The sequence below is a fragment of the Homarus americanus genome, unplaced genomic scaffold (genome assembly GCF_018991925.1).
Source record: "Homarus americanus isolate GMGI-L3 unplaced genomic scaffold, GMGI_Hamer_2.0 scaffold23518, whole genome shotgun sequence".
Classification (NCBI taxonomy): Eukaryota; Metazoa; Arthropoda; class Malacostraca; order Decapoda; family Nephropidae; genus Homarus; species Homarus americanus.
Window position 1 is genome coordinate 596469 of NW_024745451.1, and position 14053 is coordinate 610521.

Sequence of the window (14053 nt, forward strand, 5' to 3'; positions counted from 1 at the left end):
GCCACAGTTGTTGCACCGTTTCAAAGTACCAACTTAAGTATACTAGTTATGAAGTATTTATTGGCAATATTGGCTTATCTGAGTTGAATTATTTCAAGAGTAAGATGAATTTCAAGTAAGTTATGTTCACCTTGAGAGTAATAAACTACATGAGAAGTTATTATCATTTACTTACACAATGAATAACTGATATTTATAACTTCATATAGTTTTAAATTAACTGTCGTCTGCTATGAAAGCTACAAAATTTTCTAGCATAAAAATACATTACAAGTATTATTAACCGTCACTTGTAAAGTTTAATAACTAGAGAATAGTCAACTATACAGAAAACTTCAAAATTAACCTTATACCGTAGTTTTAACTTCACTGATGCCGAGTTGAACAGCTAAATTACCTGCTCAGGTGTACAGCAACACAAAACTGTACAGCACCTCAACAGGTGTAAGAGTTCAACACACGTACAGGGTGAGTCACTCGCTGGTAACCCCAGAGACTAATATAACCCTTACTCATGAGACAACAAACAAGAGAGAGAGAGAGAGAGAGAGAGAGAGAGAGAGGAACACTTGAGAATAAAACATAAAAAACATGACTGAAAATACACAAAACACTTAATAGACCATAAATAATTGATATATTAGCAGTACACGGGGGCTACCAGCTAGTGACCATCCCGGGTATATAATATTATAACTTTTAGTGCAGAGTTAACAACACTGCCAGCTACAGCCTCCTTGAGTGTGCAGTCAGCAGGACGGATCCAGGAACAGGACTTGAGGAAACGGGTGTGCATAATGTAGTCAAGTAATCATTTATGGTATCATTCATGAGATCTGCAGGTTTGTACACTTTTTTTTTTTAGGTAATTCATTAAGCCTTTGAACAATTATCATTTTAGAGAGAGATTGTGTATTTGATGTATAAAAATTGTTTGTTTTTTTGTGATCGATAAAAAAATAAAAATATCCGTTTCGTATGTACACCCACCCAAGAAAGTGCTATCAGTCCTCGCTCTTATCCATGAACCCTGTGAATCCGAAACAACACACATAGTGGAACCTTTTTTTTTCGGATTCACAAAGACATAATGGGAGAGAGAACTGACAGGACTTCTTTTGGTGGATGTACATAAAACTTATTAGATATGTTTGAATTATTATTTTTTTTTTACATATGAGTATTATTAAGGAGTGAACTAATGTTTAAATCAAGTTCATTATTATAACTTCCTTTAAATACCAATATATTACTTATTTTTTTTTTAACACGAACTGGAAATATTAGATCATATTTACCTTGGGGCTATTGTCGTCATCAGCAACCTCTTTCTCTACATGGAAGCAAGTGCAGTAAAAGGCTGTGATTAAGACATAGTTATCTATATTTCATTATACTATAGATTAGCTATTTTAAAAGCAGATATATAATGCTGTTTATATAGAGAAATTTGTTTTAAAAAGCAAGTTAACCCATAAAAATCTCCTGAGATACCAAAAAAAAAAATGTTTGTAAGTTAGAGCACACGCGGGAGGAGTCCTGATATATTTCTATGTGTGTATGTGTCTATTTCAATCATAATTACTCTAAATTTACTCTATTTTATTTATTAATGAGGAAAAAAATAAAATAGGCCTTGTTTACATACACCTGTGATACTCTTCCTTATCAATACCCAACTCTCATTTTGATACCAAGTTCTTCCTTCCCTCATAACTTCTGTAGATGCCAAAATGAGAGATGGATAATGTAGGTAAGATCATCACACAGAGAGAGAGAGAGAAAAAAACAACATTATTTATGGGGTGTGTCGATAATTAATTTACTTTGCATGTTTGTTTAATTAATGGTATTGGGAGTGACTTTATGAAACTTACACAGGGCGATGGATAGATGCATACAGGGTCTAGTGGAGAGTGTTCAGTGGCACTATACTATGAGGGAGTGTGTTCAGTGGCACTATACTATGAAGGAGTGTGTTCAGTGGCACTATACTATGAGGGAGTGTTCTGTGGCACTATACTATGAGGGAGAGTGTTCAGTGGCACTATACTATGAGGGAGTGTGTTCAGTGGCACTATACTATGAAGGAGTGTGTTCAGTGGCACTATACTATGAGGGAGTGTTCTGTGGCACTATACTATGAGGGAGAGGTGGCACTACAGATACTGGACAGGTGAGACAGGTAGCACTACAGCTACTTCTAATGAGAAACAAGTATCTTTTGGAGTTAGGTAGTACTGTAGTTACTCGGGAAAGGAGAGGGGACAGAGAAAGAGAAGGAAGAGAAAGAGATAACTAAGATAAAGAATGAAAGATAGATATAGACACTGAGATAAAGATGTAGCACCTTTTTTTTACTGGAGTGAGAGAGAGAGAGAGATGCTGAAGTACAAAGGGGAGGGGAGGGGGGCAGGACTGGCAGACGAGCCTGTGAAGAAATCAAATAAGACAGCTTGTGTTGGGTCAAACAGATGGAATGTGTGAGGTGCTACGGAGGACGTGAGTAGGCAAGAGAGGTGAGTTGAGTACCGAAATGTGTTAGTAAAAGTGCACTGAGACTACGACTGTCGACATACTGAATTTGGGGAAAATCGTGGATATTACTAATTTACTGATACATACAGGGACGGGTTGACAATAGTCACTGTATACTGGTCTGTAAAAACAGCAAGGCAAATTTTAAGTGGGACTAGTATGATCACCCTTTAATTAACCAGTATCTACATTTTTTCCGGTTAGTTGAAATTACAACAAAGTCCTGATATTAAACTTTAAGACAAATTTCAATGGTATAAAAATCTCTTTCATAGTCCAGAAGAATGTGAAAGGTATATACATATAGTGTGGGTGATTATCCAGGTTCCTGTGAAAATTGTCCTTCCCAAACAAGGGCCACGTGTGTGTTTCAGTACGAGGTCTCACAGGGTATGAGGGAGCTGAACCACCTGGTACAAGTGATCTTCCTATATCACAAGCAGCACAGGCGAACTTAGTACCGAGTCACCCATAAAATACTCCGACTTACTTATTACTACAGTGAAATACTGTACAGGTATCTTCTAAATTAATAAATAAATAAATAAATAAATAGAATAAATAGCACCATCTACTTAATACCTAATATAACAACCACTTCACAGGTATTTTTCTCAACTATTTCCAGCTAACAGACAACAATGTTGTTTCACCTGTCTCTTCCGTTATCTTCATCAGATTATCTTTCCAAACTGCTTTTATCTTGATTGTGATGTACACTTATTGAGCTTTTCTTCTCACTTGCTATATCGTGGTAGCGTTTGTTATCACTATTTCCAAGATTACAGAACCATCAGCGCTGGTCACTTACTGAACACACAACACCATCAAGTGTACCTATAGCATCTCATATGATACGTCTATGCTTCTGAGGAACACACTGTTTTGCTAATCAATAAACATAACACTTAGTTGAGCATTTAGCTTCCAGATGCATGAGAGATGTTTATCAGAGAACACCTGGGGTAGCAGCAGGAGTACTTCCACTTGGAGGGAGGGCAAGGGACCAGAATGGCCATCACAACCATGAATGTATAAGACACATCAGAATCAGAGTGACAACCGCCTTTCAAGAGCGGGTGTGTAGGTGGGGGTTTAGTGTGGATGGGGTGAGCGTGATGGGTGAGCATGAGTGGGTGGGACCGATATGGCCCAAGGCTATGGGGGTCAGAAGCGAAACTCTCTGAAATCTGGGTGACTATTGGAGGTGCGAGCTGAGTGACGAAATGGCGGAGCAGCCATAGCTGAGTTGGTGGAGGCATTTGTGGAACGGTTACGTCTGCTGGAGAAACGGCCAGGTCTTTTGGGCACTCGCGGCAGGGACCAGGGCTTGCCCTTACGACTCCAGGAGTGAGAAGACATATCCTTTTGAATGGCCCCCCGAGTACCTGCGTGGTCTCCAGCCATCAATGACCTGGAAGACAGTGTGAGCGAAGTCTGGGGAATATCCAGTGTGTTTCGGGTTGATGGCTGTGGTGTAGGGGCAATGCTCACATGATGACCACCTATTCCTTTACAATTTAGATGATCCAGGAGGTGTGAGCTGGGCAGAACAGGGCCTGAGACAGTGTGTACTGGGCGGGAGTACGGGGCAGGTAGAGGCAGACGTTGCAGTCCAGAGTATGACGAAGCCGCCATAGCCAAGAAGGAATCGGGCTTAGGATGACACGTAGATGTTTCTGCAGTTGTCTGGGGAAGGGGGTGACACGAGGAGGGGCGCCGGCTGCCCTCACACTGACAGGTCCGTCCAGCACGACACCCGCGTACCCGCAGTGTCATCTCCACCCCAGTAAGGCACGGACACGGACACCCTTGGGTGCCCGGGGCCATCTGCAAGATAAACTCATAATTATTTTTCTGTTTAAAAGTAGACTAAGAAATAAACACAAGTTCATATACTATATACATGGAAAAATATTAATAAAGACCCTCCAAGGTTAATGACAATGTTTAAAATACGGTAGTAAATTGTTTATCTGCAGTAGTCAAGTGTTCTGTTACGTTTTATATATATATATATATATATATATATATATATATATATATATATATATATATATATATATAAATTCAAAATCTTGTGTCCAGTATTGCGATAAATTTAAATGTTGCAAACGGTATCAAGTTGTGTTGCTCTATAACCAGCTTGCCCCATAGACAGTTAGGTTAGGTTAGAGTTCGCCAGATAAGGGCTCCTTGCCAGTACTGACGTTTAGTTAAGTACGGCTTAGTCATAATAATGACTGTCACCACTGATTAGGCTGAATGTGAAGTCAAAAAATGGCAAGGGGCGAACGGGTAGGAGGCGAACGGGTGACGGGGCAAAACAGCTGTACACCGCAGTTAAATACAATATACAGTACTCATAACCTTATAACATCACCACAATAGCTACTCATCAACAGATAATATTTAACTGATGTGCATTATGAATGACGCTAATCCTCGTTAGATGCATAAATAATATTCACACCTATAATTGGACGATTAATCTTGATATCCCATTTTAAGACTGAGTTTGCCCCAGGTGACTCATAACGAGTGCAGTAAATCAAAGACGTCCGTAACCAGAAAATCCCCAAAACTATACTGGCTGATGACAATAACCCCGTTACTGTCATTACCTTAAAAACATGAATAATTAGAAGCAAAATTTACAATAAAGGCTGAAGACTAACGAATTATGGAGTTAAATATCCCAGGTACCTGTCACCCAGATTTCAAACCATGTCAGGAGTGTTGAGGTAAAAGTCACCCCTTTGATGGCTGTATTTACGAACACTGAGGAATAATATTTCAGGATAAAGATCTATTATTTACATCTATTATTTATAACCTATCGGCCATCATAGGTAACTCGTATAAGGAGGCAGAAAAGGCACTACAAAATCTAATGTGATGCGCATCCCACTAAGAGACTAAATTACTGAGAATTACATACAAGAAACTGACTTCATGAAATCGACTGATGCCCCAATGCTGTTTTGAGCAATGTTATAACCTCAAACTAACCCAGTGATTCACACATTTTCCTGGAGGAGTCCTGTCAAACACACTCACACACACACACATTTATAGAACCAACACGTGTCATTCCACCAGCCAGACGCTCCCAATGAAAACAAACATATCAGATCTACAGAATTGAGGATTTTTTTTTACGAGGATTAGCCCACCCAAGGCACAGGTCACTGACCCACATCGGGGCCTGGGGAGGCGAAAAAAAGAACAAAAAATATATACAGAAATGGAAAAATTAAAAAAAAAAAGAGAAACGATACATATGTTGTGTTGTCAAAGTAAGAGAAACAATTGAGACCCTGCAATTGTGTGTAAATGAGGCAGAAAGTCAGATCATGTACCTAGGACTTGGTCACAATTTTCGTGATGCCATATGGCAGCAGAGTCTACCATTAGACAACACATAATGCTTCCAATATCTTCCCAGGCGGTAGTACCTCCCTGTCTACTACCTACTTCTATTAACATCATGAAAATAAATGTACATTTCAGGAATAAAAAAAATGTGATACGAAACAACTATATAACTAAATTAGGTTATTTTACTTTGCTTGATATTTTATTTTATTTAATTAACCTCATTATCGAGTACAGATCTTGACTTACCAACGGAAATAGGAGAAGGTAAATGGGAAAAGACCCTCGAAAAGTTGACGCAAAAAGTTAAAAATAAATCTACGACAATAAATAACAAATAAATAAATAAACTACTACTGTGTTGAAGTTAAGAAAGGAACTTAACTCTAGTAATAAGGTCAATGGGTTTTAGTGCTGTATACTGTACGGCGCAGAAGAACTACTTAAATAATTCTCCCACGTTCTCTCCATCCTCTTATGGCGTCTTATTCCATTAACCTCCAAACACCGTGTTTCTTTTATTAATTACGATTTACAGTATCTATGTAATTACAGTGAAACCGATATTGTTGACGGACTATATGGAGAGGAAAGTCCATTATATAGTGTTTTCCGTTAATGTGAAGCCTCCATCTAACAAACTATTCGTCATTCACTATCTGTCCAGCCCTCATTCACTACATGTTCAGTCCTCATCCACTATCTGTTCAGCCCAGTCCAGCCCCTATCCACCACAATAAGGCGAGGAAGACCACACACTTATAAGATATCTTAAAAAAAAAAAGTCAACAAATTCACAAATAAATATATAACCACAAGAATATATTTTAAGTGCTGAAATCATGGTAGTCAATATACGTACAGTAATTTATAATTTATGATTAATTTATAAGCGATTTTATCATAGTGTTTGTATTGAACTAAATAAACCACCTGGCAAGTGTTTGTCATCTTTGTTTATAAGTTAAGTTGGGGGGAGGGATACGAAGCGGTGATACGGATTCTTTTAATAATATGGGCGACGGTCCTCACACCAACCCACCCTCCCTCACCACTCAACTACACTGTCAAGCTCCTCAAAGAGCGTCTACCTTAATTAATAACTCCATCTATTGCGACTGTACATAAAAACTGAAATGAGTTAAGAGTGTTCGTTCATTAGCTGTCGTGTGGAGGACGTCTTGCCAACACCCTCGGCTAGTGGGACTGTAACGGGAGTGGGTGAGATAGTGACGTGTGTAGGCGAGGCAGTGACGTGTATAGGGATGATAGTGATGTGTTAGGATGATAGTGACGTGTGTTAAGATGATAGTGACGTGTGTAAGGGAGGTAGTGACGTGTGTAGGGGAGACAGAGATGTGTGATTTGATAGGCGGCTTGTCCACCTTCCTTGCCCACACCTCACAACACCCTCACCTCATCTCCCATTCATAGATCACTGACCACTCCCAACACGAGGGGACACGAACATAAAATTTACTCCTAAAATTTATTACATCTGAGGAGGTTAAAATATTACAGGTAATAACAGAGACCAACCCGATACTGTACCTCTAACTACCCGTCATTAGTTAACCTGTATCTTTTATGTATTTTCTGCATTAGTACGTTTCAGGTGAGTACAATATTTCTCTACGAATGTTACACAAATAATATCAAGACTGGGAACTTGATATATAGCCACACACACACATACAAGTATAGTCATAGTTCTGTATCTTCAATGGACTGACGCTTTCAATTTATATATCTCTTAACTTTCCTTCTGTCTTTATACTGTTGTTATCAGATCTCTCTCTCTCCCCTCCATCATCAGGGTTCATAGATCATTCTTTTCTTCTCTAGAGAGGTGAGTGTTACGTGGAGTGTTAGAGAGGGGGATGTGTCACCAGCCTTCAACAAGTGTGAAATTCAGGTTCAGATTTTGCTAGTTTATTAGACACCCCCTTACATCCTGTGTAAGGCGAGGTGTAGGAGGGTATATGTATACTGTATATATATTACATCGCCCATCAGGGAAGCATGTGTAGTTCATGCTCGTTTTCTTTTGATTTATAAGGGACGTAAGTACCTGAGAGGCCATTGGTTGTGTTAGCAAGTTACATGTAGTGAAGGGAGGGAGGATATAATGTGTATACTCCCTGAACAAGTGCATCTGTTTATGGCAAAGCGTGGCAGTTCCTTAATGGTGATGATGATGATGATGATGATGACGATGATGATGATAATAAGGATGATAATAATGATGACCGTGATGGTGATGATGATGATGAGGATGGTGATGATAAGGATGGTGATGATGATGAGGATAGTAATGACAATAATAAAGATACTGATGATAATGGTGATAATGATGATGATGATGGAAGTGGTGGTGGTGGTATCTCGACAGGGAGGTTTATGTGGTCAGGCATGGATGACGTGAGGGTGATGGCTGGATACCTGTAGGAGGAGGAGGAGGAGGAGGAGGAGGAGGAGGAGGAGGAGGTACTAGGACAGGTATTGATGTATTGAGGGAGGGGGGTATGAGAGTCGGGTTGCCCACAGTGTTTTATACAAGTAGTGGGATGAAGTTCCGAGTTGTTGGTGTACTCCAAGTTGCACCTATATCCAAGGCGCGGTCTTGGATACACAATCTGTTGAGACCAAGAATGCATTCACTGTAGACACAACTGGGATGGGAAGACGGGCATCGTAATACTCAGTTGGCAACACAATACCAAACCTTCCTCTACCTTACGAAAGTTGATTATAATGTTACGTGTATGCAGTTTCCTCAGTGGTGTGTGTGTGTGTGTGTGTGTGTGTGTGTGTGTGTGTGTATGTGTGTGAAGTAATGTGGCTCATTTGTCACACCTCCTCCTATGTCACACCTTCACCTGTCATACCTCCACCTTCACCTGTTGTCATACCTCCACCTTTGTCATACCTCCACCTGTGTCACATCTTCACCTGTGTCATACCACCACCTGTTCACACCTTCACCTGTGTCACACCTCTGTGTCACACCTCTACCTGTGTCACAACTTCACATGCGTTTGTTTACATACTGATAACTCCTCACACAGTCTTCGTCTCTACCTCTCTTCTCTTCTCTTCAGCATGATTCTCCAACCATCATTCCTCTCTCCCAACTCCTCCTCCTTTATCTCCTTTTACTCTTTCTTCTTCCTCTTTCTCCACATTCCTCCTCCTCCTCCGTCTCACCTGCTAGACATCATCATGCTCCTGTAACAGAGGCTGGGAAGCGGGGGCGTCCTGAGCAGGGTCACAGGCGGCGTGGGGACAGGCATGTAGGTCCAAGGCGCATGACCCCCCGCCCATGCCCATGCCCGACGCTGAGGTAGGGGTCATGGGCGTTAGGGGAGACATGGGAGTCACCGGTGTCAGAGGCGTAACTGTAAACAAAACATGGTCAAATGAGTTAAACATTTCTTGATAAATTGGTCAAATGAGAGTATAAAATAAGAAAAGTTAGAGGGCAGTGTGGATATAGTACACTGTATACTGAAGCAAGGAGGTAGCAAGGCCAGTACTGCACTCGACCGCATTCACTTTCTATTATTGTACATTAAATTCTAGTAAATATGAATATCTACATTCTGGCTGTCCAAGAATTAAGGTTCAGGTAATGACAGCAGATGAAGCATAACTCAGGCAAGACATGTCATGAAGTCGTAAGTCGCTACCATTCGCGTGACAGTCGCACATTACGCTCACTACCTGACACTGTACTCCGGGTGCTCTGATCGTGATTGCCAGTATGTTGGTTCGATCCCCCCAACAACCAGGTCATGGAGTAAATTGAAGTCTTATAAAATATTAACAAAAAAAAAATTAATGTGCCTTAATAACACACGTCTACACCATAATGAGAGAGAATGAGGGAATATATTTCAAAATAACCGAAAACAGATGAGAATTGAGAAGCGCAGTGAGTTTGTAGTGGTGAGCTGGACAAGGATAAAAATATTACCCGTTGTCCCCCCAAAGGCTTTATTCTATACCACATACGGCTGGCCAAGGTCGAAGTGGCTCAGCTTTAAGTATATTTATGTGCTTGTAGTTACGTTATCTACCCAATAGTAACCATATTCCTAAGTTATCTATCCCCTTTCAATATTTCTCTTCTTCTCTCTTCTCCCCACAGTTTGATATCAAGGAATTACTGTATCTCCCCTTTAAACATCCCATACCTCGTCTCCCATATTTATTTTATTCTTCCCATCACCCTCCCCCTCCCTTCTTCTCCCCTCTAGATCTGTAAACATCCGCTAAGTGTACAATGACAAACTCCTCACTTCGTCTTTATCTACTCACAACACGGTACAGTATCTTTAAAGTCTCTCTATAATTACATTCATTTATGTGTTATCTGATCCATCAATATGCTATATAACCCTGAAAATATAATTCGTATAATCATTTCGCAATATGTAACAACCTTGAAAACGAAACTAAAAAAAAAAAAAAAAATCCGGGCGTAAGCCAACCACATTTAAAATTCATTCAGTAATCGACTTTGTAATCCCGTAATGTAAAATATCTCATCAACAGTTAGGAAAAAAACCACCCCAACCCCCCACACTACTACTGCTACTTTGTTGTCACTCTGAGGTGACTCGAAAGGCCGATACGGGACCGGCAGGGCCGTCCACAGATGTTGCATGTGTGGAGAGCTACGTCTAGTGCGGGAGGGGCGGCGGCAGCGTCTTTCCGGAGCTGACACTTGTCTGCCTCAGTGATGCTTCTCCAAGCGTTAAGGTGTGAAGTTATCGTCTCCCAGGTGAGGGGATCGATTTGACACTTTTTCAGGTTTGTTTTAAGACTATCCTTATACCTTTTCAGTTGCCCACCAGCTTTACGTTTACCAATCGTTAGGTGAGCGTAAAGTAGTTGCTTTGGCAGTCTACTGTCGTCCATGCGGGTAACATGGCCAGTCCAACATAGTTGTTCATGGATAATGGTAGTCTCGATGCTCCTACAGTTGCTGTTAGCGAGAATACTGACATTTGTTCTCTTGTCTTCCCAGCGAACTCGGAGGATGGAACGTAGACTACGTTGGTGAAAGTTTTCAAGTGCCTTAAGGTGCCTCCTGTATGTGACCCATGTCTCGCTGCCATATAGCAGGGTGGGGAGGACCACTGCTCGATATACGTGCAACTTTGTAGATAATTTCAGCTCCATACAGCTGAGGACACGGATACGGAGTCTGCCAAAGGCTTGAGATACACATGTGATCCGATGTTGAATCTCTTCATCGATGTCTGCGGTGGTGGACAGGTGGGAGCCGAGATACTGGAAGTGGGTAACGTTAGAGAGGGTAGTACCGTTAAGCTGGATAGATGGTGGAGGTGTGGTTGAACCAGGGGCGGGCTGAAAGAGAATCTGAGTCTTATGTACATTCACCTCAAGGCCGAAGTGTGCATACGCATCTCTGTAGGTGTTCAGGATCTCCTGTAGATCGCGTTCAGTGTGAGTGACAAGGGTGAGGTCGCCTTCATATTGAGGTTCAGTAATGGAAGCTGCCAACACCTTTGTTCCTGCCTGGAGTCACCTTAAAAAGACCCTTCATCCGGTACTCGATGTCCACCCCGCAGGCTAAATTGGCACTGGCCTAAGTAAGGAAGGCAGCCAAGAAAACTGAAAAAGAGAGTTAGTGCCAGTAAACATCCTTTTTTACCCCCGTTTGGATGGGGAAGATCTCAGACTGGGTGCCATTGTGCAGGACATTGCCGTTCATGCCATTGTGGAGCCTCACAATGGTGATGAATTTTGGTGGGCAGCTAAAACGGCTGAGGGTCCGCCAGAGGACTTCCCTGTTGACCGAGTCGAAGCCCTTGGTTAGGTCGATGAAGGCCATGTACAGGTCACGATGCTATTCTCTGCACTTTTCCTGTATCTGGCGGGCAGCAACGATCATGTCAATGGTGCCACGTGATGGTCTAAAGCCACTTTGAGATTCTGGGAGGAAGTTTTCCGTCTCAGGAAGAAGTCTGTTTAGGAGGACTCTGGCAAAAATCTTGCCAGTTACGGACAGCAGCAAGATCCCGTGGAAGTTGCCACAGCCTGACCAGTCTTCCTTGTTCTTATAAATATTGACAATAGAGGCATCATTAAGAGTATGGGGGATTTCCTCCTATTCCCATATATTCTCCAGGAGAGAGTGTAGACGGATGGTAAGCAGAGATCCTCCTGCTTTATACATCTCGAGACGGATGGGAAGCAGAGATCCTCCTGCTTTATACACCTCGGCTGGGATTCCATCAGGCCCTGAGGCTTTGTTATTTTTCACCTGTTTGATGGCAGTAGCTACCTCATCCAGGGATGGAGGATAGCTGAGGTGGGTCAGGTCTGGATGCTGAGAGACCTGCTGGGTAGTCAGGACATCCACATTGATGTTCTGATTGAGCACTGAATGGCAGTGCTCTTTCTAGCGCTGAAGGATGCCTTCTTCGTCTTAAATTAGGGAGTTACCATCGGAGGAGTGGAGGGGGGCTGTGCCATGAGTGATTGGCCCATAAAATATTTTAATGGAATTGAAAAAAATCGCCCATCTTGTGTTGATCTGCAAGTTTTTGCATTTCACATGCTTTATTTTTAAACAAGTCGTTCTATAGATTGGGAAAGTTCGCACTGGGACGCTTTCTTCTTGCAGAAGGTGTCAGCTTTGGTTTGAGACTGAGGGTTGTTCTGCCAGTCAGTTAAAGCAGCACGTTTATCATCGACGAGTACAGTACATTGATTTCCGGGTTATTTTCATCAAACCAGTCCTGGTGTATTCTTTCGATATGGCCGAGGGTGTCTCTGCAGATTTTGTCATGACTATGTCGAGATTACCCCATTCGGCACTGGGAGTTGGGTTGTTTGTTGCTGGGTTGTTAATCAGGCCATGTTCGAGCTGCTCTTTGAAATCATGTGCTACCGCTGGACCCTCTAGATTCTTAGTGTGCTGTCTTCGCCGTTTTGGGGCGACGTGAGGTGAGAGCTTGGCTCTGACGAGCCGATGATCAGTGTCGCAGTGGTCTGAGCCATGCATGGCTTGGGTAATGAGGTTATCTCGGCGATCTCTTTCTCTGACAATAATGTAGTCAATGAGATGCCAGTGTTTGGATCGTGGGTGTTGCCCAGAACCCTTGAATTTGTCGGCCTGCCTAAACAAGGTATTTGTGATAGTGAGGTTGTGTACAGCACACTAGCTGAGGGGGAGTAGGCCGTTGGGATTACACACACACACACACACACACACACACACACACACACACACACACGTGTAAATTTCATCATGGTGGTGTGGCTCGTTGAGAGTGACAGCCAGGGCTATAACGCTCAACCAAGGAAGGAGGCGGTGGAGTGTCTCGATCGGCGCAGAAGTAGATAAGTGACTTGAACCCAGCGAGTCAGCCAGCCAGTCATGCTATTTCTAGTCACGAGGCTTCACTGCTGCTCCTCGCCTTCTTCCCTTTAACTGGAATGAATTTTAAGCGCACGGAGAGTGAATTATTCAAAGACAGCCAACCAGCCTCTCTCTCTGTCTCACCTCCGGGATGATGGGGCGTTTGAGACACATGATCCGATGCCTGAGATTATATACTAGGATGATGGGAAGTCTGAGAGACACACGAGGATGATGTGGCGTTAGGATGATGTTCAGTGTTTATATTAAGTGTCTAACGTCCGATGTTTGTTGAGCATTCGATGGGAATAAACATATGATATGACTGTTGGGTTTCCTTGATCGACTTGCTTTCCTGTTTACTATTGCTTATACAGTACCTACACTATCTCCTGTAGGTACGTTGTGTGTTTACCTGCCCTGTCTAGGCACATATCTTGTAGACCTGCACAGTTTTTGTACAATGTACAACCTGTATCGTCTTAATACATGCTGAATTAATGTATACATGTATAACGACAGAACCTTTAAACTCATCGAAACAAAGAAATTAACTAGGGGACAGTTACCCAGTTAGCGTAAGAAAAGAAAACGGAGCCTTAACGCATCAAAATATACAGGGGAACTACTGAATATTGAACCCGTCCGTTTATTGCTTTACATCCCACACACTACAAGACTTTATCGATGTATGCACCGGGTATGTATCTATTCAAGTGATTGTGTTTACAGGGAAAGGTT

The 14053-nt window shown here is 42.0% G+C and overlaps 1 protein-coding gene across 6 annotated transcripts in view; it reads right to left on the reverse strand.

The window, feature by feature from the left end:
• Positions 1-2693: 2693 nt before the first annotated feature.
• The window catches only part of LOC121878688 (G protein-activated inward rectifier potassium channel 3-like), an 87969-nt gene continuing 76609 nt past the window's right edge, over positions 2694-14053 (reverse strand). For all 6 annotated transcript variants that reach the window (XM_042385035.1, XM_042385036.1, XM_042385038.1 and 3 more), the window contains 2 exons: positions 9124-9314; positions 2694-4368 (listed from right to left, as the gene is read on the reverse strand). In XM_042385035.1, the coding sequence (XP_042240969.1) occupies positions 9127-9314 (188 nt within the window). In that variant the 3' untranslated portion in view covers positions 2694-4368; positions 9124-9126. The remainder of the gene's footprint in view (positions 4369-9123; positions 9315-14053) is intronic.